We start from the raw sequence: 22,285 nt of genomic DNA on the forward strand, positions 1-22,285 counted from the left end.
ATGAAATACGTCTTTTGTGAGATGGTCGCACGGATTTTTATTCATGATACGGGTCAATCATGCTCATATTTACAATAACAAGTAATTTTTTGGCATAAAGAGATATTTTTTCATGAGTGACTCAAATAAAATATATATCTCACAAAATTGACTCAAGACACCGTCTCACGAAAATTTTTGTGCATGTGTATAACCTTCATTGTATATAAAATAGTTTTCATTATAATTTCTAATATAACTTATTTTGACATAAATTTTTGTGCACCTCCCAGATAGATTTTGTGGAAATCATCTCCTTTGTAACTTCTATATTTTCTTCATACTCTTGATCCCGAAGGTACACTTCCCCGGGTTCAGTTTCACCCCATACTCCCGTATAGTCGAGAATGTATCATCAAGATTAGAGATGAAACAAGACTTAGCAATGGAATTTGACGATATCCCTGATAAGCATTCATAAAACAAAGGAGCTCATACCTCAAGGTGGAATACACCAACTGATCAATCTCGAGGTCAAAGCTAATCACCGGTCCTTCTCCGAGCAGAACCATCCACTCCAAACTTTCTCTCCGACTCCAAGCCTTTCGAGCCCAGTTAGAATCCCCATTGGTTTATCCCCCAAGATCATATTAATCACGCCCAAGGTAGGTGACTCTCACCGATCCTTCTCTTCTCGAACTATGTCTCCTTGGGAGGAGTCATCCCGAACTCCTTGTCTTGACTGGAAACCATGGGCGCAGGAGGGAAAGACGGGGCTTGGGCTATGGGGTACCCACGGTAGTCCCCAGTCCTTTTTCATTAAAAGACCGACCTCGGTCGAGATCGGTCTGGAATGAGCTCTCTAGTATCATGCGCATTCTTGGTGGTATGCACAAAATTTCTTTTTCTTCTGTTATTCATGTTGGGGTCGTGAGGGCTTCGAGGCATCCTGTCCTCATCGCACGTGTGTATGGTTCGATCTCCCGAGACCTTGAATGGCGTATACTTGGAGAAATGCCCCATAGGGTTTCCCCTATGTCCTCGATCTACTTTACCTCAAATAGACTGAAGTCATTCTTCTTATACTTCTTCCTGTTACTGAAGTGATGCAAGAATCTGATCTCGAAATCTTCAAAAGAATGGATGCTATGAGGTTCAAGCTTCTCAAACTAGCGTTGGGTTGAATCCACCAGTGTGGTAAGAAAAGCTTTAAACTTGATCTTGTCTTCGTAACAATGCAACATGAACATATTTTCAAACTAGGTCAAATGCTTATCGGGACCCGTATTTCCATCATAATCTCTTATCTTGGCTGACTTGTAGTGAATGGGCAAGGGCTCATGTACTATCTGGGCACAGAAAGAACATCCCCTTAACTTGGTTCGGTAAGTCTTGGAAGAGCAGGATTCTCTCTCTAATTTCTTCACCTTCTTTCTCAATTCTTCTAATTCTGCATCCATGGTCCTTTGAGCCCACCTAAGAACACCCTTCTTTTTGGACTTTTCTTAAGGATGTGATTCGTCTTCATATTCCTCATTCTCCCGCTCGTAGCTTTTCTTTGGGTAATTTCCCTGTCACGGCCTCCTGAACAACTTCCGCATTCCACTAGTCCAACATTTCAAGAGCAACAATGATGGTTTGTTGTGGGGACCTGTAGTTGGCAGATTACTCAATGGGACCCTTGAGTCTGTGGTATCTCTTATAGAGGGATTCCCTTAAGATGATTTTCGAGTATAAATCATATCTACGTCTACACATCTGACTTCCCAGATGCGGCGCCAATGATGTGACCTGAAAAAACTATGTGAGGTGGGTGGGTTCTTCCCTGTGAATGCTTGTGACGGGGTATGATGAATTGGAGTTGGATGGTCCGCACACTTGTAAACAAGAAACGTTAGTGGGGTTAGTGGGGCATCAAAATGATTTCTGGTGTGGCCACTCTGACGTTCAAGTAAATCAATTATCCCGCAAATGAAAAAAAAATTCTTTAAAGTGAATATTAAGATTATTTATGAGAATAAAAATGAACTCCTTAATTTTACTTGTGCTAGGATATTCTTAAGGTCCCAAAGTCAGTGATCGTCTCGAGATACTCGGGTAGTGGCAATGATGTAGGAACATGGCCAATATATTGGTTTCAACATCATCTGGTGAACATAGAGGAACGTGCCATGTTACTATTTTGAGCAGCGTCGAGCATGTGCACCCCAAAGTTAAATAAAGCACGTATTTCAATGAAAAATCTCATAATGCACGGGAATGTAAATGTTAAAATTCGATCATAGTATATAAAGAAAAACACTAGATGTTTTAGACTTTACTCATTTTAAGTATGTAGCCCAGAGAATACAATGTTTTTATGTGTCGAAGAGGATTGATGCGACTCAGACCAATGGAGATAGTGCGTTCAAGGTCGGGGTTTTACATGTTAAAACATGGATCTCACGATTTCAAATGCATTGGGACCGTTGAATCTGACAGAAAAGTGTGAAATATAACCATGAGTGTGCCTGGATTTTGATATACGAGTAGCATGTAAAAAAATTCACGTACAAAAATCTATCAAAATTTTGCGAACCAACTTTAAATCTAGTTTCAAGATTCTTCGTTGGGATCTATATAATACACAAGATGTACATCCGAATATAATCGTAATTGCATTTATGGGCGGCCCGTTGAGGCCCATAAGTATATACATATATAATATTATAATTTTTAGATAGTTTTTTTTAAAATTTTTATCTTCTAACATTGCATGACTAATAATTCCCCACACTAAACTCAAAAAACAACAAATTTTTTTTCCTTGATAATTTATAGACCCAAATTCTTTAAGATTCATATTTTAAATTGTTACTTGATATTAATACACATATAGATAGTATGTAACATTTTGTATAGTTTTTTTCTCATGAGTCACATAATTCATATGCTTTGATTAATAGTAATTCTAATTCATATTATCTATTATTTCCTCTTCCATATTTCTTACAAAATCCATGATTTCATCAGATTTGAGGTTCGTTTTTCATTCAATGTTCATCGATTATTCAATTGTTTTAAATTTTGTTTCTTTTTTGCGATCGAGAATGATTTCATGTATATTTTCGACCATAGAGTTTGTATTTATAATCAGATTTTGTTTTGTTTGCAGATTTGTACGTTTTGTTTTGCTTCATTTTTTTGACGTTTTCCATCAACTAACAGTTGCTTTTGATCTTGTGTAGCTTGTTTTTGAACCTTAAGAAACATTATTTATGGGTGTTGATTAACCGATTTTTTTTTTTTTTTGCTTTATTAATTATAGTATATTGTTGTTCACACTGATGATCATGGCTCCGCCCTGGTTGCATTCACCTTAGAACTTCACAACAATGTCAGAGCTAGCCAAAACCAGATGATCGCCATCTCGGATTACAGCCAAGTCCTCGACCAATGCTCCGTCTTTCGTCGTGATTTTGTTGGGACGAATACCGAACTTCTGGTACCCAAAATCGAGTAGCTCATCCACAGATTTAGGCAAAAGTATCAGCATTCCAGCTGCATCACCCCTTTGTGGATAGCTAACAACGACTCTTGCCTCGTGCTGAGGTGGAGCAACATTGACACGAGGTTGAAACATCAAATTTGCTCCTGTTCATGATACAAGAAAACATGTGAACAACATAAATGATTCGTTTTTTCATCACAAATTGCCACATTATCTGTCTTATGTGGCCGCCACTATGTTATAAAGTTGTTTGGGATGTTATATGATTTAAAAATATTTGAGTTGCATGGTTAGTATTATCACAAATAACTTCTAATAAGGAGTTTACAGCAAATCGACTTTAGTAAAAATTCACCTGCATTTTGTCTAGAGCCAGCTGTGATGATCCCTGCAAGCGAATTCTGGAAAGTGGTCGCCCTGCGCCTCGCAAAGCTGTTAGAAAATCTCACGTATCTGGAATATGAAGTTCTCTCTTCTGGACTCAAAGGAGGCATGCTAGGTTCGCTTGAGTGCTTTTTAAGGTAAGGCACGTCCCTGGACTGAGATGGGAAACTCCCATTTTTCTGTTGTGTGTTTTGGTTTTCAGGCTCTTTCCTGGTTTGAAGAAAGGCTTTGATCTCTTCATGACCTTGGTAATCGGCCAAGGCTCGAGGAGTCCATCCATGGACGTCTGGTTTGTCTATGTCGACTCCCTTTTCCATCAAAAACTTCACGACTTCGACATTTTCTTCAGATATAGCTGTATGAAGAGCTGTGGTTCCCAAGCTATTAAGCAATGTGACATCTCCTCCAAACTTTATTATTTCATTTAGTAGCTGTATGTTGTTTTGCTCGACAGCGTAGCATGCAAAATGAGCAACGTCGCCAGAATTTAACGTTGCCCCATTGTCTACCAGAAGTTTTATCACAGACTCGTGCTTCCCCAAGATTGCATCCCATAATGGGACATTTCCTTCGGAATCTACACAAGATAATTCTTCTCTTTAGTTATAATATTGAATATTTTTCATGTAAAATCATGTAGCCTCTCACATTGGTACCTCTTCTGTTAGGGTCCGCTCCGTAATCTAAAAGCAGAAGCACGCATTCTAGACTTCCTTTCGATGCGGCAATATGCTGAAAGTTGAACACGAAGATGCTATCAATTACGACACTTAAAACATAAAACAATGCGTAACGAAGATATCTCGTACCAAAGCACTGAGACCGTTGTTGTCTAATTCATTGGGATCCATGCCTCGTCTCAGCAAATGTTGCAATAATAAATCATCTCCTCTGGCGGCTGCAAAGCATAAGCTGAGTGGCATGTCCATTCTCCCATGAGCAAGCATGTGCTCAGTGTCTATCAAAATCGACTGCATCAGAGGGTCTTGCCTTTCTTTCAGATTCTGCAAAGAAATTCGATGAATTATTTCAAAGCCATTAAGAAGAGATCCATTATGGTTGATAGCTATACTTCCAACCGTTGTTCTCGAAGACAAATTAAAGATCGAAATATGACATTTTGCCTATACACGACTTAAAAGATTTCAACGCATCATTGTTAGTGGCTATAATTTTTGTGTGGTGGTGTAAGCACACCACTTAACCAAGTAACCCATATCAGTTTCAACATATCTCATGGTATTGTTGATTTATGAAATTTCGAAAATGTATAAAATTTTGATTTTTATATTGGAGAAATTTAATACGATATGTTTTATACATGTAGTCGACGAAAAATTGTTCCGGGACTTACTCATCTAATAATGACAATATGGAACAAAGGGCGACCAAGAAATAACTTTAAGTAGCGAAATGCAATTTTTTTTTTTCAAAGTACCTGAAGTACATTGTTCATGATTATTGTCCCATCTGCAACATTAGCTTGAAGAATGTTCAAAAGTGCGTTACGACTCAACCGCAGAAGCTGGCTCAATCGTTTCGTACGAACCGTAAAAAGTTGTGGCCTACAGCTAAGAACACCAATTTCACCGCATACATCTCCAGTCTTCAACTCCCCAACTTCCTTAACGAGTCATAGAAAAGCATTTGTTCTGATCAATTTTATGTTTATACCACCTTATAGAAATCTGATGTAAGGAAATGGTATTAGTTTACCTGTTCTGTTCTATTTGTATGCGTGATAAGATCCTATATCACCGTAAACACAGTATTAGATTGTTGCTGAAAAATGCGAATATAATTGCCTGATTGATATATGCTCACACCGAGAGAGCTCGATTTGGTCTTACCACTGCACCGCTAACCAGAATATATAGATCAGTAGGAGCTTCATTTTGCAAAATTATATCTTCCCTAGGCGGATAATATTCGGCCTTCATCTCCGTGACCTACAATATTTCAGAGTTAAGACCATCAAGAAGATCTATTTTATACGAGGCTATTTATAATCGAATGGATAACAAGAACACCAATCTGTACCAGTTGAAAGAGCAGGTCGCTAGATACCCCATGGAACAAGTACACTTTATCGACAAGACTGTAAAACAGAAAATGTGATATACTCGAACGAAGAGCTTTCGGGAGAGCATCCATAGTCTCTTGCTGCTGCAGCCCTTCTGAATCAGTTCTGAACCTGAGGCTCAAGTGTGCAAGCATCTGATCTTGCAGTCGAGGAGGCAGTTGGTTCCTTTTCGCAAATCCTGAGGCTGCATTTATAGTTTCTCTCTGCAAAAGAAGTTGGACTACACCATTCGGTGGAAGTAGTTGGATAAAAGATTTTAAATCGACACAAGAGTGAACTTACGAATTTTCTGGTTCTGAAGGTTGATTGAACGATCAAATTGGTCATGTTTCCAATGATATAGGCAGTCAACCCGAGATTGAATAGCATAAAGAAAATGTCGAATATCATTTCATCCTTGTTCACGGGATGAAAATCGCCATAGCCTGTAGTTGTGACGGTAACTATAGACCAGTATATAGACATAACATAGCGATCCCATATCGGGGATTCGTGAAAATTTTCCATGAAAAGTGCAATCCAAGTCTTCTGTGGATCATGGTACCTATCAGCAATAAAATAGAAGATGCAACCGGCGAAATGAACCGCAAAAATAGTGACCTACACAAAGCACATACACTCGATCAATTAAGTTTATATTCGATAAGTGAAGCAACCACCTGCCTTTTAAGATTCTTACCCAAGTAAGCTTCAAGATTCGAATCATGAAATAGTTGTAGTTTTTGTCTTTCTCCAATCTGCAGAGACAAAATTAGATCATATCAACAAATTTGCCTATATCATATATTAACTTTCATTTTAACCAAATGAACTTTGCAACATGTAAATATAGTACCTCTTGAACATTGCACTGACTCGTCTGAGACGCCAGAGGCGAAGCATACTAAAGTATCCATATGTTTCCGTCGTAGAGGGTAAAATTTTCCGAGCAAGTTCAGAAGGTATAGTGGAGATCAAATCAAACACCAGCCAGGTTCTTGAGTATCTCAAGGCAATTAGCTTTTGGTCGTCGATTAAAAGAAATGTTTCTTTGTCGAGGTAAGCGACAAAGAATGTAAGGACAATGTCGATGAAGAAAAATGAGTTTACGATGTTGTCTGTAATGGCGAGAAGCCCTCTAGGTCTTCTAATGAAACCAAATTCAAACGGGGACACCCATGCTGTGTAGAAGACCAATAGCACTAGATAGGAGTCCCAAGCTCTGAAAAGATCGAACAGATTAAACAATATCATCATGTCCAATATTATGTCTTATGAGTAATATTTTTTAGAAAACTTGGTTCACTAGCCTGACCTTAACCAATTCAGGGTCTGCACCTATAGGGCCAAAGATTTTTTACAAACTTAAGACTGTAAAAATCAAGCTGCATTAAATCTTGATTATTGATAACAAACACACACGTGCATACAAACAAAAATTAACCATTAAGCTGAATTTAATTAGCAAGTCACCATTCAAGATTTTCCCAGAAACTGCAATCAAATCATCATCTTTATGATACAGAAAACTGAACCAAGAACGTGATCACATAATTATTATAAAAAATAAAGAATCCATTTAAAAAATCTTGGTCCACGACCAAATATGCATGCAAAATCAAACACAGAAGATGACACGAACCACTAAAAATTATTTGCTATTTCCCAAAACTTTAAAATTTTTTTAAAAAAAACTGCATGCAAAATAACACACATGCGTGCCGATCTCCAAAACATATCGAGTCGGCGTACCGCGTACCTGTAACGAGGATCGAAAGGGGAGACAATGAAGCGACGAAGCTTGACCTTGCGATTGCTGTGAGCGCCGAGAGAAGGAAGAATGCCCCTCGAAATGGCATCAGAATATTTCTCATCTTTCGAGACTAATTCGATTTCATCATCTATCTCTCTCGTTCCACACATGGAGCCATTTAATATTGGCTTTTTGCCAAACATGTGCTTCATTCTGCCCACACGAACGAATCCGCTTCTTGGCCACCTTCTTATGTTTCTTTGTCTTATCAATGATATAATGGTTTCTGTTCCATTTCCGTGGCTGTTTTTTGTTGTTGTGGACTCTTCGCTATTGAGTCTGTCTCTCTTTCTCTGATTTTTGTACAGTTGGACGATGTGTTTTCCAGTGAGACAGCCTCATCGGGTACTTTTTCTTGTGCTTCTTTTGCGGCAAATCACGAGTTTCCTTTCGGTAGTCCCGTACGTCCAGATGGCGGAATTCCTTATGATGAGCTTCTTCGGAGGATCTTTAAACGCTAGTTTACTAAGTAAAGTCTAATCTTGGTTTTTTATTTAAAAAAAAAAAACAGAAGGAAACAAACTTGAACGACGCTACCGAATTATCGGTTCCGGAGTGGAACTTAGTGTAACTAAATCCAAAACTAAAATAAATTAAAATTGGTTAAATCAAATTGAAACGAATTGAGACCGAATTGGAATCAATATTTTATGAAACTATTATGTATATAAAGAAATAGGAAATTAGATTTAAATCTCCTCTCAATTTTTAGTTTATTTATTAATTATATATATATATATATATATATTTATTTATTTATTTTTTTATTTATATTGTATATGCATGTTATCCAATATAGCTGTACAAAACCAATTCTAAACTAGTTCAATAACGGATTCAAACGGATGGAATTAAAATGATTTTTGATTAATTTGAAACAACCCAATCTAATTTTACTATTATGTTTGACTAAACTTGTTATTTTTGTTATCGATTCATTCATTCCTTTGTTATTTTAAGAACGCCACATAAGTTTCGCACAATAACTATTTTGGATGGATATTCATGAGTATAATGAATGAAGTAAGTCTCCTATTAATATTTCATGAATAAAAATAACTAATAATTAGTAATATGAACGAATACAAATAATTATAATGAATTTGTTAGAACAATTATGTTTTGATGATTTAATAAGACTACTGATTCAATTGATAACTACAGAACCTAGCCGAACTAAATTGAAAACAAAGCCTGATTGTGTAGATATGTTTCCAGAGCAAGACCGTTAATCAGTCATATTATTGCCTAATGAAAATGTCAGTGAATTATTCGACGACAAAGGATCACTGATAGAAGTCGAGCTGAAATAAAGGGTCGTTGAAGGAAGCTGAGTCGATCAAAGAACAAGTAATAGAACAGTATACCTCAGCAGATCAGTTAGTCTAAACAACGGACATTACACGAACATCTGCTAATCATTTCTGAATAGCAGAGCCCAGCTGATGATTGAATAAGATCTCGCATAGCAGTTTTTTTTAAATCTGTTGAATATCAGAGTACATGCGAAATACCCGAATGTACTATTTTTCGGAAATGACGATGACATGGTACAATGGGATATGTATTTGTAACGGATTTCAAAATTCGAAAAGAAGATCATTATATGGGATACCTATAAATAAATCAGTCGGCATGCTTAAGATCTCTCTTGGCTTCAACAATTCTATTTGTAATTTGTCTAAGAAAGTTCTTCGAGTTCAACAAAATTTTTGAAAGCACACGCTGACACTTCGTAATATGATCATTAAGGATCAATTCGTTCTTAGAATTTATTTCGAGAAATCATTATAATTGCGAGGCAGAAGTCTTAATATTCAAATTGTTTAAGAATCCGATATACTAAGAATTTCAATTAGACATTGTCGTAAGTCTTGCTGAAGTGAGTTATTTCAAAGTGTTGTAATTATCAAAGTCTTTTAGTGAAATCCTTCTACGAGGAAAAATGGGTGACATATGAGTAATTCAAATTTTCGAATATCCAAAAACAAATTTGTGTTATTTACAATTCAGTAAGTCTGTTTTTGTTCAATATTTGATAGCATAATTGTTCTTAACTTTAACCAATTTTTTGTATTCGACTCTTATCATCATTGGTAGTATTCTATTTGTGGACATCCCATGTGATTGCATGATACTATGATTTAACAAGTGTTTCCTCTGTTGATACATCAACTTGCATTTTGTTTCTTGAATGTCTCATAAATATAGGATAATGTCACAGCAGCAGAACATGCAGTTATAATTTTACATGCTATTCATGTTTAATTTCTATGCCTGAGTAGATTCGCATTTTGTCAAAAAAAATTCTCCTCACTATCAATAATTTTTCAGGTGCTATTCTGGATATATGGAATATGGATGTATATGTTCTATACAACTTCATAAGATTCGGTTTTAATTTTGATAAAACGACAAACGTTTGATTCATAATATTACATATCTAGTTTATAAAAAAAAAAAAAAAACTGCGTAATGTGTATTTATTTTTTCATGTTTTTTTTATAATTTTATCTAATTTCGGTATAAAAAAAATTTGCTGATATTCTTTCATATCCATATCATTAATTACATGGCCCACGTGAATTCAGGCCCAAGAACAATTAATGATCCAAAGTTCTTATTAGGTGTAATAGAACCTACACATCTGGTCCATGTAGTGGGCCCATTTCGGTTAACGAGGTCTCCAGCTCTTGCGCCATGTTTGGCTGCCTACTGAAAATGATGTTAGACCATCAATAAAACACTTAGACATCATCTGATGTGAAAGATGGGATATTAATTGATTATACATATTTGTTTCATTCAACGTTTGATTCACGTTCGACAAATTATTAAAATTATGAATCATTATCTTTACTATATATGTATATATACATAATGATTTATCATTTACATTTCATAAATTACTTGTCATCCATCTCATGAAGCAAAAAATGTTTTAAAAAGTTGATTTTGTTCATTTTCTTTCTATTGATAAAAATAAATAATATAATTTTTTTAAAAAAAATAAATAATGAACGTTTACGTGTTTAAAATTTAATTACGATACTAATTTCTTGAAAATAGACAATGTGTCGCATGTTGATTTCCATGATTGATCCATGTAATTTCTACGGGGTTGCCCCTTTGTCCCTCGATAGTGTGATAATACATGTGCAAGCACTGATTGCGTATCTTGGCATTTCGTAATCCATTAATTTACTTGGTCACAAAATTTGGTACCGACAGTGTAATAATACTAAATATTATATAATGATATTTACATAAGTTATATATTAAAATTTTGATATTATTTCACGATATTTTTTATTTAATGATCTTGAGATTTGATAAATAATATTTTTGTATTGAATTTTTTGTGGTATACAAAATGATGTATAATTATTCGTTGTACATGTAGTCTTGCTCCCGACGAACTACATTAAAATCGACTAAAACAGTATTTTAATTATTTTTTATTTTATATTAAAAGGGTATGCATTTTTTTTTCAAATATGAAATCTCATTTTATCCTGATTTCAACATCGTCCATGAAGAGTGATTCATGGGTATATCATTGACTAAATTCAAAGGAGAATCAAACAGCACGTGCCTTTGATCATTTTGTACATGGAAGATGTTTCATGGTCTAATTTTTTTTTACAAAAAATTCGAATAATTATAACCGAAAATCAGTAGCGTAACATGTAAATCTAAATATAATCACTAAGTAACAAGATGAACGATCATTTGATTCGAAAGATAAGATGATGGATACATTTATTTATATAGATAATAAAATGATTTAGATTTCATTTAGAACATAAATATATATGCATTGTTTGATGTATATACTAGAGATTATTGATTTTTAATCATTTACTTATCATGTGTTTGGTGTTCATGATTAAAGATTGTGATAGGCTTATTCAGCCCACACCCGACTCGCACTGTAGGCATTATTATAATCTTGTTGATGATTGTATGATAGGAGAATATATGATGTTTGATTAATTTATATTTTCATTTAGTATCTTACCGTTTAAAATAATTGTAAATTCAACAAATTTAGTAATATTTAAATATTATTTATAATTTGATTAATATTATAACTAATTTAATTATCATTAATCATATTTTAATTATTATTATTATATTATTATTTTTAATCGTGATATTATATTTTTACTAATCGTTATTTAATTTTCAAATTTGTATTACTATTTTAATTATCACAATAAGTGCATATTTTTGTTATTATTAAATTTTAATTAATTTCTATAATACTAATTGATTTTTTTAGTTGTTTTTAGAAATTGAAATAAGTGAAAATTTAATAATTAATACAATATTTTAATTTTATTTATAACTATTTTAAATAAATTAATTCTAAAAATTTTATTTATTTATTCAACTTTGTTAAGAATATATTACTAAATAATATATGATGAGCGCATTTAAGTAATCATAATATAATTTAAAAAATAATCAAAAAATTTAAAATCACATCAAACATCATATAATTTATCACAATATCTTAATTATCATTACCTTTCATTTTATAATCACTCGTACTATATATTATATTATTATTTACTTATAATATCACACCAACCAAACAATATAATATACAAAAATTAACACTGTCTTTTTTCTTCCAAAATTACCTTTATATGATGTACATGTTATAATTTTGTTTTTTTTTTATTTCAACATTTCAACTGTGCTTTAATCTCTTAAATTTTAAAATTATGATATGCTCCTCATATAAATATAATCCATTCAAACGTTAGTATAACTCTTCATAAATTTTTTACAACTACAATATTATACTATTTGAATATAAACCAAACTAATTAGAAAAAATATTAATCATGAGTAAGATAGTCATCCCTTCAAATATCATATATAAATAAATAATTTATAAGTTATAGATAAACATTCTAAAAACAAAACAAGACACAAATGGGAGGGGAGGGGAGGGGAATGTGGGCATTAAATGATCCCATGTGAAGCTTGCATTATTTATGATCAATCAAGAACCGTCCGATCATAAATTTACACTACTAATTATTAAACACCAAAACCAAGGTCATTTACGGATTATTCCATCCTACCCTTGCAGGCAGTGCCTGCAGGGATATATTCAAGGGCCGTAATTTTTTCTGCCCAATTTTTTTTTACTCCCATTGGCATGTATAAGTAGCCCCTTCACTCAAATCCCATTTTGAACTACAAGGAATAAAGCCATAAATTCTTCTATCAATTCTCACTTCAAATTCAGGGAATGAGGCTCATTTTCACTGTCTTTTTGGTGTTGTTTTGTTTGTTCACTTGCAGAATTGCCGATGCCTTCACCGACGGTAAGCTCCCCAAGCATGTTCGACTGCCTTCCAATGGCGCTCCTCTTGCTTGCATCTTTTCAGAATGTAATTTTGGGCGTAGAGTAGTGTATTAATGCCTAGATTCTGATACAAATTTAAAATTTAAATCGTCATAATGAGTTTGTAACTGTTGGCATGATGGTTTGAGATATGCATTGATGAGAAAACATTTTCAATCCTGATCAGTTTGAGTTTTAATTAAAAGACAAGACAAATGTTCCTTACTGTGCGCTGAAAAGGCAATATACTCTCTTGTTAATTTGTTTTTGAGCAAGGATACTGTGTGTAAATTTTGTTGAAGGAGTCGTCTAATTTATTTTAATGTTATTTTTCTAAATTCTTTAGACGCTGATTCTACCACTTTAAAGTGCATTAAATGGCCTCCACATCTGTGGGTCTACCACCAGCACACATATGTAGATGGTCCTATCCATTTTCTGCTGGCAAATGTATTAATTATAATGATCAAATAAATTTAAATCTTGTTATATTGTAATTTGAACCTATGTCAACATGCACAAAATGCAGGATCACTACAAAATGGCAACTTTGAGCAGCCTCCCAACCCCTCAGACCTCAAAGGAACAGTGGTACTGAAACCCCACGCCATCCCGAAATGGCACATTTCGGGCTTCGTCGAGTACGTAAAAGCCGGGCAAAAACAAGGCGACATGCTGCTAGTCGTTCCTGAGGGGTATGCAGCCGTACGGCTAGGCAACGAGGCGTCGATCAAGCAACTCATAAATGTTACCAAAGGAGCATCTTATGCGATAACGCTTAGTGCTGCTCGGACTTGTGCTCAAGACGAGAGACTAAACGTGTCGGTGGCACCAGACTCTGAAGTCATACCAATCCAAACTTTGTATAGTAGCAACGGTTGGGACTTGTACGCGTTTGCATTTCGCGCAGTGTTCGATGTGACTGAGATACTACTTCATAATCCCGGGAGAGAAGAGGATCCGGCTTGCGGGCCTTTGATTGATTCGATTGCTATCCGGCTTTTGAAGACTCCTCAAGCTACCAAAGGTATACTTAGTTTGTAGTCTGGTTCAGCTACTGCACATTTCATATCTCAGCACCATACAGAATTTGCTGACCTTTTGTACTCGTTCTTGCAGACAATCTAATAAGAAACGGAGATTTTGAAGAAGGTGCGTACATGTTTCCCAACATAAGTAGTGGAGTCCTTATACCTCCAATCACTGAAGATGATCACTCTGCTCTTCCAGCTTGGAAAGTCGATTCCCTGAAAGCTGTCAAATACATAGACTCGGCTCACTTCTCCGTCCCACACGGCAAACGAGCCATCGAGCTGATCGGGGGAAGAGAAAGTGCCATAGGGCAAGACGTCCGAACCGTCGTTGGCCAAACATACGAGCTCACATTCGCGGTCGGGGACGCCAGCAATTCCTGCGAGGGATCCATGATAGTGGAGGCCTTTGCGGGCAGGGAGACACTAAAAGTCCCATACGAGTCCAAGGGAAGAGGCGGGTACAAGAGGGCTGTTCTAAGATTCGTGGCTAGAGCTACTCAGACTCGAGTCATGTTTTTCAGCACGTACTATCACACGAGGAGCACCGACTATGCTTCCCTTTGTGGCCCTGTTGTGGATGATGTGAAGTTGGCTAGCGTTCCCAATCTGAGGCGATTCTAAGCTAGTTTTGAGTGAAATTTGGTTAAAGTACCATACTAAACATCGTGTGAGGGGAAGTGCAAAGAGTTTTTGTTATTTTGCTTCCTACTTCTATACTATGTATGAAGAGTGTGCTTTGAAATATCATATGTAACATGCTACTATTTAAGTTAAATAAATTTGGATGTACTTTTTTACACTATTGTTTACTTTCCACATTTCAAATTCCAACTCAACGTAAATTTCTTCGAATTTTATGTTTGCATACTTCTGTTACGTTTAGATGAACTTTGGGATGAATCACAAGCTTATCTCGTTTACATGAAAAAAACAAAAACAAAAGAAAAAGAAAGTAAAAATCAAAGGCAGACTGCACGTATCAATTCAAGGTTGATATCAATTAATCATGAGCAAATTTAATAATTCAATATTCTTTCAAGGACACTTATTTATCCTTATTTCAAAATTAGAGCAGTATTGTCGTATGTCAACCTCTTTTAAGAAAAAAACAATATGTAAAATTTTAAAATTTCATGATTACTTTCATAAGTAGAAACAATTATTGATTTAGGTCACCACAGTTTTGTTTATGGGCTTTGTTAGAGTTGTTTATTGGCCCGTAACTTGTTTCTTTAATGGGGCTATGTGGCCCAAGTATTAAGCCCACTTCAAGAAAGACGTGTCACCCCACCCCGAACACGCGACAAGCATGTGACACCGCTACAATTTGTGATCCAACGGCTCAGATCATCGCGTCAGCTTAAAGCTACTCGGTTTAGCACAAATTCAAAAATCTACTCCGCATTAGGGCTTCCGAATCCATATATATACGCGCGCTTACAAACGCACCATTCGCAGATTTTACGCTTACCTTCTCTCTCGAGTATCATCTTTTGTTCAAAACCGCAGCAAAACCACATGGTAAATGTTCATTCTTAGATCCGTGCAGCAGATTTGTATTTGTTTTAATTTGATTCTTCTTATCTTCTTTTTTTTTTTCCCGTTTTGGTATTGTTCAGGCTTTACCGAACCAACAAACTGTTGATTACCCGAGCTTCAAGCTCGTAATTGTCGGCGATGGTGGCACTGGTAATTTTTAGGTTTATTCAAATGTTGATTCTTGTTTTTGCGTGTTTATTTAGCCGACTATGTGATTATTGCTATGTTTATTTCATCGATAAAAGATTTATGATGATTTCGGCAACTCATGTTATATGTTCGAAGGTGTATCGGTAGTATTTAGTTCGGATTTAGGTTTAGTTTTTTCCACTTTTACTTTTTGATTAAAATGTTAGACTGGCTCAAGCCTTGGACAAAATAATTGATTTAATAATTAGGGGGTGGTAGGGTTTGTGATGACAATTGCATTTTGCTTTATGGTTAATTTCGTACTCAATTGTCTGTTCTATCATTTATGCAGTTCTACACGCCTTAGTTTAGTAATTTTGATAGAGCTATGTTAAAATTCTTGTAATTTCTTGTCTACTATCAATCTTATAACCTCGAGTTTACTGTCTTATGATTGTTTCTGAGTTTGGAGTAAAGGAAATTGCTCTAGAAAAAAGAGCACATGATTAAGGATTCTTTCTGCAACTTGGCCATTTTGGTTTTATAAATTTCTTTTACTGGTGTAGGGAAAACCACCTTCGTGAAGAGGCATTTGACTGGAGAATTCGAGAAGAAATATGAGCGTAAGTTTCATTTGGATGTATTCTCTTTCGCACCCGTTTCAGAATACTCTTTTCTGTATGATTGTTTTCTAAAGAGCCTCTGTTTTTGTGCAGCTACCATTGGTGTGGAAGTTCATCCACTAGATTTCCATACTAACTGCGGGAAAATCAGATTTTACTGCTGGGACACAGCCGGACAGGAGAAATTTGGTGGCCTGAGGGATGGATACTAGTAAGTGAATTTTGTTTTTTGATCTTATGAACTGTCACTGTAGTTGCTATGATTCTTGTGATTTTGCTGCTCAGTATTTGGATAAATTTTGGGAAGGAATGATTGTGTTAGAAATATTTAATTGACGACTCTAGAGATGATTTTGATTAAAGGCGAAATTAGTGTCTTGATAGAATTCATGGCTGACACCTTCTTGAATCGTGTGCTTCTTCGTGATAGGTTGTCTTATGTATTCTTCCCATATATGTGTAGAGATTTATGATATTATCAATATAAATATAAATGATTCTTTATGGGTTTCAAATGATGGTGTATTGTGAGTAACTTTGGTTGATGAGAAAAAACAAAGGTCCATTTCGTTAACTCAACTTGGTTGGATGTGGATATACTTTAGACTTCCTTGAGTACGCTATCGCTGTTTGTCTTGTCTTTGGCTTACTGTTTTAATATCCGAAAATGATGCTTATATTGTGCTGTTGGACTGTTGTAGCATCCATGGACAGTGTGCCATCATTATGTTTGATGTAACAGCTCGACTTACATACAAAAATGTCCCAACATGGCACCGTGATCTTTGTCGGTATGTTGTATTCTTTATTTAAGTTGTGTGTGATGTTTGGATTTAAAATTTCTGATGGCATAATAACATATTACATTTTCTGCTATCCATATTCAGGGTTTGTGAGAATATTCCAATAGTGCTTTGCGGAAACAAGGTTGATGTTAAGAACAGACAGGTCAAGGCAAAGCAGGTTACCTTCCACAGGAAAAAGAATCTACAGTATTATGAAATATCAGCCAAGAGTAATTATAATTTTGAGAAGCCCTTCCTGTATCTCGCCAGAAAACTTGCAGGGTGGGTGTGTACACATTAATATTTTCGAGAAACCATGCATTTCGCTTTATCATCTAATTTAATATTTGTATTTATTTTAAAGAATTGGATTGTTTGCTTTGTTTCTGTTTGCAGCGATGTTAGTTTGCATTTTGTCGAGTCACCTGCTCTTGCTCCGCCAGAAGTTCACATTGATATCGCTGCACAGCAACTGTAAGTATCTCTCTTTCTCACACCCGGCCATACATGGCTAAAGTTCCATACACATCCACATAAAACCTAATCCAGTGGCATGACTAAATGATCTGAATTGTGAATTTAAACTCTTTCATGAAGATGTATTTTGATTTGTAAATTTTTTGTTTTGTTTTTGCAGACATGAAGCTGAGCTTGCTCAAGCTGCTAGTCAGCCGTTGCCAGATGACGATGATGAGTCATTTGACTAGAGGAGGGAAGTGTGATGGAAACAAACTGGAGTTGAGATCTTGCGACCTTTTATGGATTTAAGACTTGGTTTTGGAATATGTGTAGGTTGATGGGGACTGTGTTGTGATTTGTTTTGGTTTTATCCAAGTTTTTATTCTTCGGAATGTCAAGGTGTCGTTTTAGCCATTTATGAACTGTGTCTTGTCACAAATATTGTCATATATCACACCAAAAATGCCGAAGCATCTCTGTTATTAAATGCCTCAACTTTATCCACTTTTTTCGAGACTTGAGTCTTAAGGGTAAACACTTACTTTGGCTTTATTATTTTGATGGTTGAATTGATACAATTTTAAATTTGAAATTAAAAAAAAATGATTTTGCCACCAAATTAAAATCTTTTGTTAACCATTTTCTTTTATCAATATGTTCTTTGACAGATATTTAATTAGTATCTGTTTCAATCAGTAAAATTTTCATTTGGCGAGCTATTTTTCTATTCGTTTACCCACGGAGTTTAACTTAGCTCGTCATCATGTGCCACCTATACGGGTATGTGCCGCTTGTGTAATTCTGCATAGGCGACGACGTGTCACTCACTATTCTTTTGCTGGCTCAGTAAGCACCATTAGACAAAATGTTCCTTTTTGGGAAAGTTTTGCATAATCCGTGATGTCCAATTTTTGGATGATATCATCGATATTTCAAAGTATCCATCTAAGCGTGATTTGGCATTGTTCTGTGTACTGGCGTGCGTTGAAATTTAAACAATCGAATTGATGCATAGGTGTTATATGTCTTCAATCAATTTTAATGACATTAATTTGCAATAAAACACTTTTTCTTTTCCAGCTAACCCATGTTGAAGACCCTGATAATTTATCGTAAAAACATATAATACATTTTATACACCGAAATTTAAAATATTAAAATTGTTGTTATATTTTTTAATAAGCAAAACAATAAATATAGTCATTTTTATCTTAAATTATTATTCATTTATACCAATTTCTAAATACTTTTTACATATTTATGATATATTTTCCTTAAAATTGGTGTAAGACGTAATATAATCTAAAATTTAAAAAAATAATGATTCGGAACTAAATTATATAATTGAATTAATTATATTGATTTCATCACCTTGAAATCAAGGTGCTTCATGACATAAATTTATTTAAATACTGATTTAGTAGTTTCAAATTTGAACATATATTTATATTGATATAGCTAAAAAAATTTAATGTACGTATATAAAATTTTTATTATTATATATTTAATTATTTTTAAAAAATGCCTAATTGGTAGCAAAATTATAGATTTTAATATTTGTAATATTAAAGATAATGAATTAAATAGTAATTTTCCCATACCAATATTTTAGGCAAGTCTAATATCACCAGGCAAATCAAATAGCCATCTCCCAATCTCTGTCAAATCTTGAAACTGGATGATGTCTATGGCCATGTCTCACTGTCCTTGATTCTCTCTGCTTATTTTTAAAATTCTCCTTTTCAAGAAAATTCTGGTGCAGAGCACATATACCAGCTTAGTCAGGGAAAATTACGTCTGGGGATAAAACTTACAGAAAAATTATAAATAAAATGTGAAATTTTTAATGTGAAAATGGAGTAAAACTGGTTTGCACCTGGCCTGTCCCACTGTCCAAGATCTTATAAAGCCTCGACCGGAGTTGATTATTGGGAACTTTTGTTTATCACGGAGATAGCTAGCTTTCAATTTTTGTTCTGCGGGCCCTTTTAAGCTTTACATCTATGCGGTTGCACACGTAATTTATTCATTTATATTAATGATTTTACAAATAGACAGTCCATATATATGCTCATTACTTGACATAAAAATCGAAGCTTGAAGCTTATATTTAATTCCTTGTACAGAGTACTAGGTTTTATGCAATAATGGACGTGTACATGTATATGTATGCATCATAATCCCATCCAGGGGGCCATACATGGCCTATGGATTCAAGAGCTTCCATCACTCGTACAGCTTTATTTCGATACGAAGCCTGAAATACACCTCTGCTTCAACAGCATCAGTAGTAAAACTTGCTATTCCTCTGTGCATGAAAAAGTCGTCAGTCCCTCCAATTACCGAAATGTGCCTGGTTGGGGTTAGTATCATATTCAATCCAGCAAAGGTAAGAATCCCTTATATTTTGTGTAGTTAAAAACCATGGAGAATGCAATGCATGATGCTGGTTGTTTTGTATTGCTATACACGTAAAACCCTTGTGCTCGGCCAACTGGTGGAGACCGGAGGTTGTTGTCATCCGTCAGAGGATCGTCGAACGCAATCAAGTCTCCAAAACGGATTGGTCCAGCAAGACTAGTCTTGTTTGCCCCGTCAGGTTCGCCTACAATGGTTGCAGTTGCGTTTTGGGCATTGCTGCCATTGTAACGGATTTCGTGATAGTATACAACCATTTTTTTGCATGGGCGGTGCACATGGAACCGATAGGGGTCTTGGGTGGCTGAGCTACCAGCTAGGAGGCTGAGGGTTATGCATATGAGTATGACAGAGTATGGTGCCATTGGTTTGTGAGTGTTGTTTCTATTTGCTTTGTGTAGGTGTTTTGGTGGTGAAACGTGGGGCTTTTAAATAGAAGGAGATGGTAGGAGAGTATTAATTTCACCACTCAATTGCTCTTTGTTACATATATGGTTTTCTAATGTTGGATGCACATTATAAGGATTAGCTGAATCTGTATTCTTTAACCATTTCAGGTAGTTTAAACTGTGTTTGATGGTGCAAATTTTTGGGAATTTTTACCTGCTTTAAGAACTGATTTTATAACATGCAAAGAGTTAATCAAAAAAAAAAATAAAAAAATCTGATGAATCACAACCATCTATGTATCATATATGTCATCTTCCATTCCTACTACCTAATGTCGAAATATTTTCGGATTGGCGAATGAAAACAGAAGCTCCGAATTAAGACGATAACAAAAATCACATAAAAACATGTACGAGCCTAACTATATATCGAATAATACAATGATCAGCTCAAATGTATATGCCGGTACGGCGATATCCAAGAATCATGCATATAAATGTTGAAGAACTCTCTTTATCTTGTTTTGCATCATTCAATCTATTTTAACAGAAGAATAAATCAATTAACCAGTGAACCAGAAGCACGCCTACATGTATCCGAAGTATGACGGAAACTTGCTTCGTGATGAGGTAGAGCTAAGTAAAGAAATAGAACATTAATAATTGCATCGACGAAAAGATATAGAGCAGACGATCGATTCCCTCCTGTCGAGACTGAGAAGATGAGATTCATGGACCTGTTCTTGGGATATATGTAGTTTGTTCGTTTTCACTGGATCCTCGACAGAGCAAATTCATGCACTAAAATACAATGAAATAGTTCATGATTTAAACGTAAGATTATAATATTAATGTGAATTTCTAAAAATTTATAATTTATAAACCGAAATCACTATCAATTTAATTAAAGAAAAAGAAAACTAACCTTTATAATCTAATTTCATTGTATATTCATTTCTAAAAATTTATCTTAACTATTTTGTACCATGGTTTTCTTTTTCAATCTTTCCACTACTTCAAATTACAACATAAAAATCTCCAATATGCCGATTTCCTCATTTTACAAACAAGACTTCGTTCATGCTACAAATTTTCCAATCCAGACAAGTGGGAGAAAATTTTGGCAGTGGTGTAGTTTTACATTAACTTTAGGAAACTCGAATCGATTTAATTTGATACGAAGCCTGAAGTACACCTAATCTTCAACAGCATCAGTAGTAAAACTTGCTATCCCTCTGTGCATGAAAAAGTCTCCAGTCCCACCAATTACAGGAATATGCCTGGTTTTGGTTAGTATAACATTCAAGCCAGCAAAGGTGATAATGCCGTTACATTTTGTGGAGTTGAAAACCATGGAGAATGCATGCCATGATGCTGGTTGATTTCTATCGTTATACAAGTAAAACCCTTGTGCTCGGCCAACAGGTGGAGACCGGAGGCTGTTGTCAGAAGTTAAAGGATCGTCAAACACGATCAAGTCTCCGAAATGGGTTAGTCCCACTCCCGCCAGACTAGTCTTGTTTGCGCCGTCAGGTTCCCCTACAATGGTCGAAGTTGCGTTTTGGGCATTGTTGCCATTGTAACGGATGTCGTGAAATTAAAGTATACAACCAGTTTTTTGCATGGGCGGTGCACGTGGTGTCGGTAGGGGTTTTGGGTGGCTGAGCGAACGGCTATGAGGCTGAGGGCGATGGAGACCAGTATGTAGGGGAATGGTGCCATTACTTGCTTTGTGTATGTGTTTTTATCAATGGTGAGAAATTAGGCTTTTAGTAGAAAGAGATGGTAGGAAAGTTTTCAGTATTTAATTTCTCTT

The 22,285-nt window shown here is 35.2% G+C and overlaps 3 protein-coding genes, 1 long non-coding RNA gene and 2 pseudogenes across 4 annotated transcripts; 3 read left to right on the forward strand and 3 right to left on the reverse strand.

Annotated features, from left to right (window-relative positions):
* The first annotated feature begins 115 nt into the window (after nt 1–115).
* Nucleotides 116–3,511, forward strand: LOC142555531 (uncharacterized). The gene is made up of 2 exons (XR_012822427.1): nt 116–1,176; nt 3,134–3,511. It is a non-coding gene; the product is annotated as an uncharacterized LOC142555531 (long non-coding RNA).
* LOC142555530 (potassium channel AKT1-like) lies at nt 3,208–8,179 on the reverse strand. Its single transcript, XM_075666442.1, has 12 exons — nt 7,675–8,179; nt 6,772–7,137; nt 6,616–6,673; nt 6,219–6,536; nt 5,894–6,139; nt 5,704–5,802; nt 5,570–5,602; nt 5,292–5,477; nt 4,663–4,857; nt 4,510–4,585; nt 3,825–4,430; nt 3,208–3,612 (listed from the first exon to the last, which is right to left on the reverse strand). Exons 1-12 carry the CDS (start codon nt 7,878–7,880, stop codon nt 3,338–3,340), a joined length of 2,664 nt encoding a protein of 887 aa, XP_075522557.1. The 5' UTR covers nt 7,881–8,179; the 3' UTR covers nt 3,208–3,337.
* Nucleotides 8,180–12,893: 4,714 nt separating this feature from the next.
* LOC142555532 (BIIDXI-like protein At5g11420) lies at nt 12,894–14,926 on the forward strand. Its single transcript, XM_075666444.1, has 3 exons — nt 12,894–13,073; nt 13,623–14,120; nt 14,213–14,926. Exons 1-3 carry the CDS (start codon nt 12,998–13,000, stop codon nt 14,746–14,748), a joined length of 1,110 nt encoding a protein of 369 aa, XP_075522559.1. The 5' UTR covers nt 12,894–12,997; the 3' UTR covers nt 14,749–14,926.
* Nucleotides 14,927–15,414: 488 nt separating this feature from the next.
* LOC142555533 (GTP-binding nuclear protein Ran-3) lies at nt 15,415–18,183 on the forward strand. Its single transcript, XM_075666445.1, has 8 exons — nt 15,415–15,648; nt 15,747–15,816; nt 16,362–16,418; nt 16,512–16,629; nt 17,120–17,209; nt 17,306–17,485; nt 17,600–17,677; nt 17,841–18,183. Exons 1-8 carry the CDS (start codon nt 15,646–15,648, stop codon nt 17,908–17,910), a joined length of 666 nt encoding a protein of 221 aa, XP_075522560.1. The 5' UTR covers nt 15,415–15,645; the 3' UTR covers nt 17,911–18,183.
* A 1,557-nt stretch (nt 18,184–19,740) lies between these two features.
* Nucleotides 19,741–20,498, reverse strand: LOC142556625 (dirigent protein-like; annotated as a pseudogene).
* Nucleotides 20,499–21,547: 1,049 nt separating this feature from the next.
* Nucleotides 21,548–22,191, reverse strand: LOC142504449 (disease resistance response protein 206-like; annotated as a pseudogene).
* Nucleotides 22,192–22,285: the final 94 nt, after the last annotated feature.

Source organism: Primulina tabacum, chromosome 9 (assembly GCF_025594145.1).
Source record: "Primulina tabacum isolate GXHZ01 chromosome 9, ASM2559414v2, whole genome shotgun sequence".
Taxonomy (NCBI): domain Eukaryota; kingdom Viridiplantae; phylum Streptophyta; class Magnoliopsida; order Lamiales; family Gesneriaceae; genus Primulina; species Primulina tabacum.

Bases quoted from the DNA above. Each gene is read 5' to 3' on its own strand.
- LOC142555533 (XM_075666445.1), top strand. The intron at 16,419-16,511 runs GTAAGTTTCATT...GTTTTTGTGCAG, and splicing joins ATTCGAGAAGAAATATGAGC to CTACCATTGGTGTGGAAGTT. The intron at 17,678-17,840 runs GTAAGTATCTCT...TTGTTTTTGCAG, and splicing joins GATATCGCTGCACAGCAACT to ACATGAAGCTGAGCTTGCTC.
- LOC142555532 (XM_075666444.1), top strand. From the start codon at position 12,998: ATGAGGCTCATTTTCACTGTCTTTTTGGTGTTGTTTTGTTTGTTCACT. The intron at 13,074-13,622 runs GTAAGCTCCCCA...CACAAAATGCAG, and splicing joins TGCCGATGCCTTCACCGACG to GATCACTACAAAATGGCAAC. The intron at 14,121-14,212 runs GTATACTTAGTT...TCGTTCTTGCAG, and splicing joins GACTCCTCAAGCTACCAAAG to ACAATCTAATAAGAAACGGA.
- LOC142555530 (XM_075666442.1), bottom strand. From the start codon at position 7,880: ATGAAGCACATGTTTGGCAAAAAGCCAATATTAAATGGCTCCATGTGT. The intron at 7,138-7,674 runs GTACGCGGTACG...CGATCTTTTCAG, and splicing joins CCTTTCGATCCTCGTTACAG to AGCTTGGGACTCCTATCTAG. The intron at 4,586-4,662 runs GTACGAGATATC...TTCAACTTTCAG, and splicing joins ACAACGGTCTCAGTGCTTTG to CATATTGCCGCATCGAAAGG.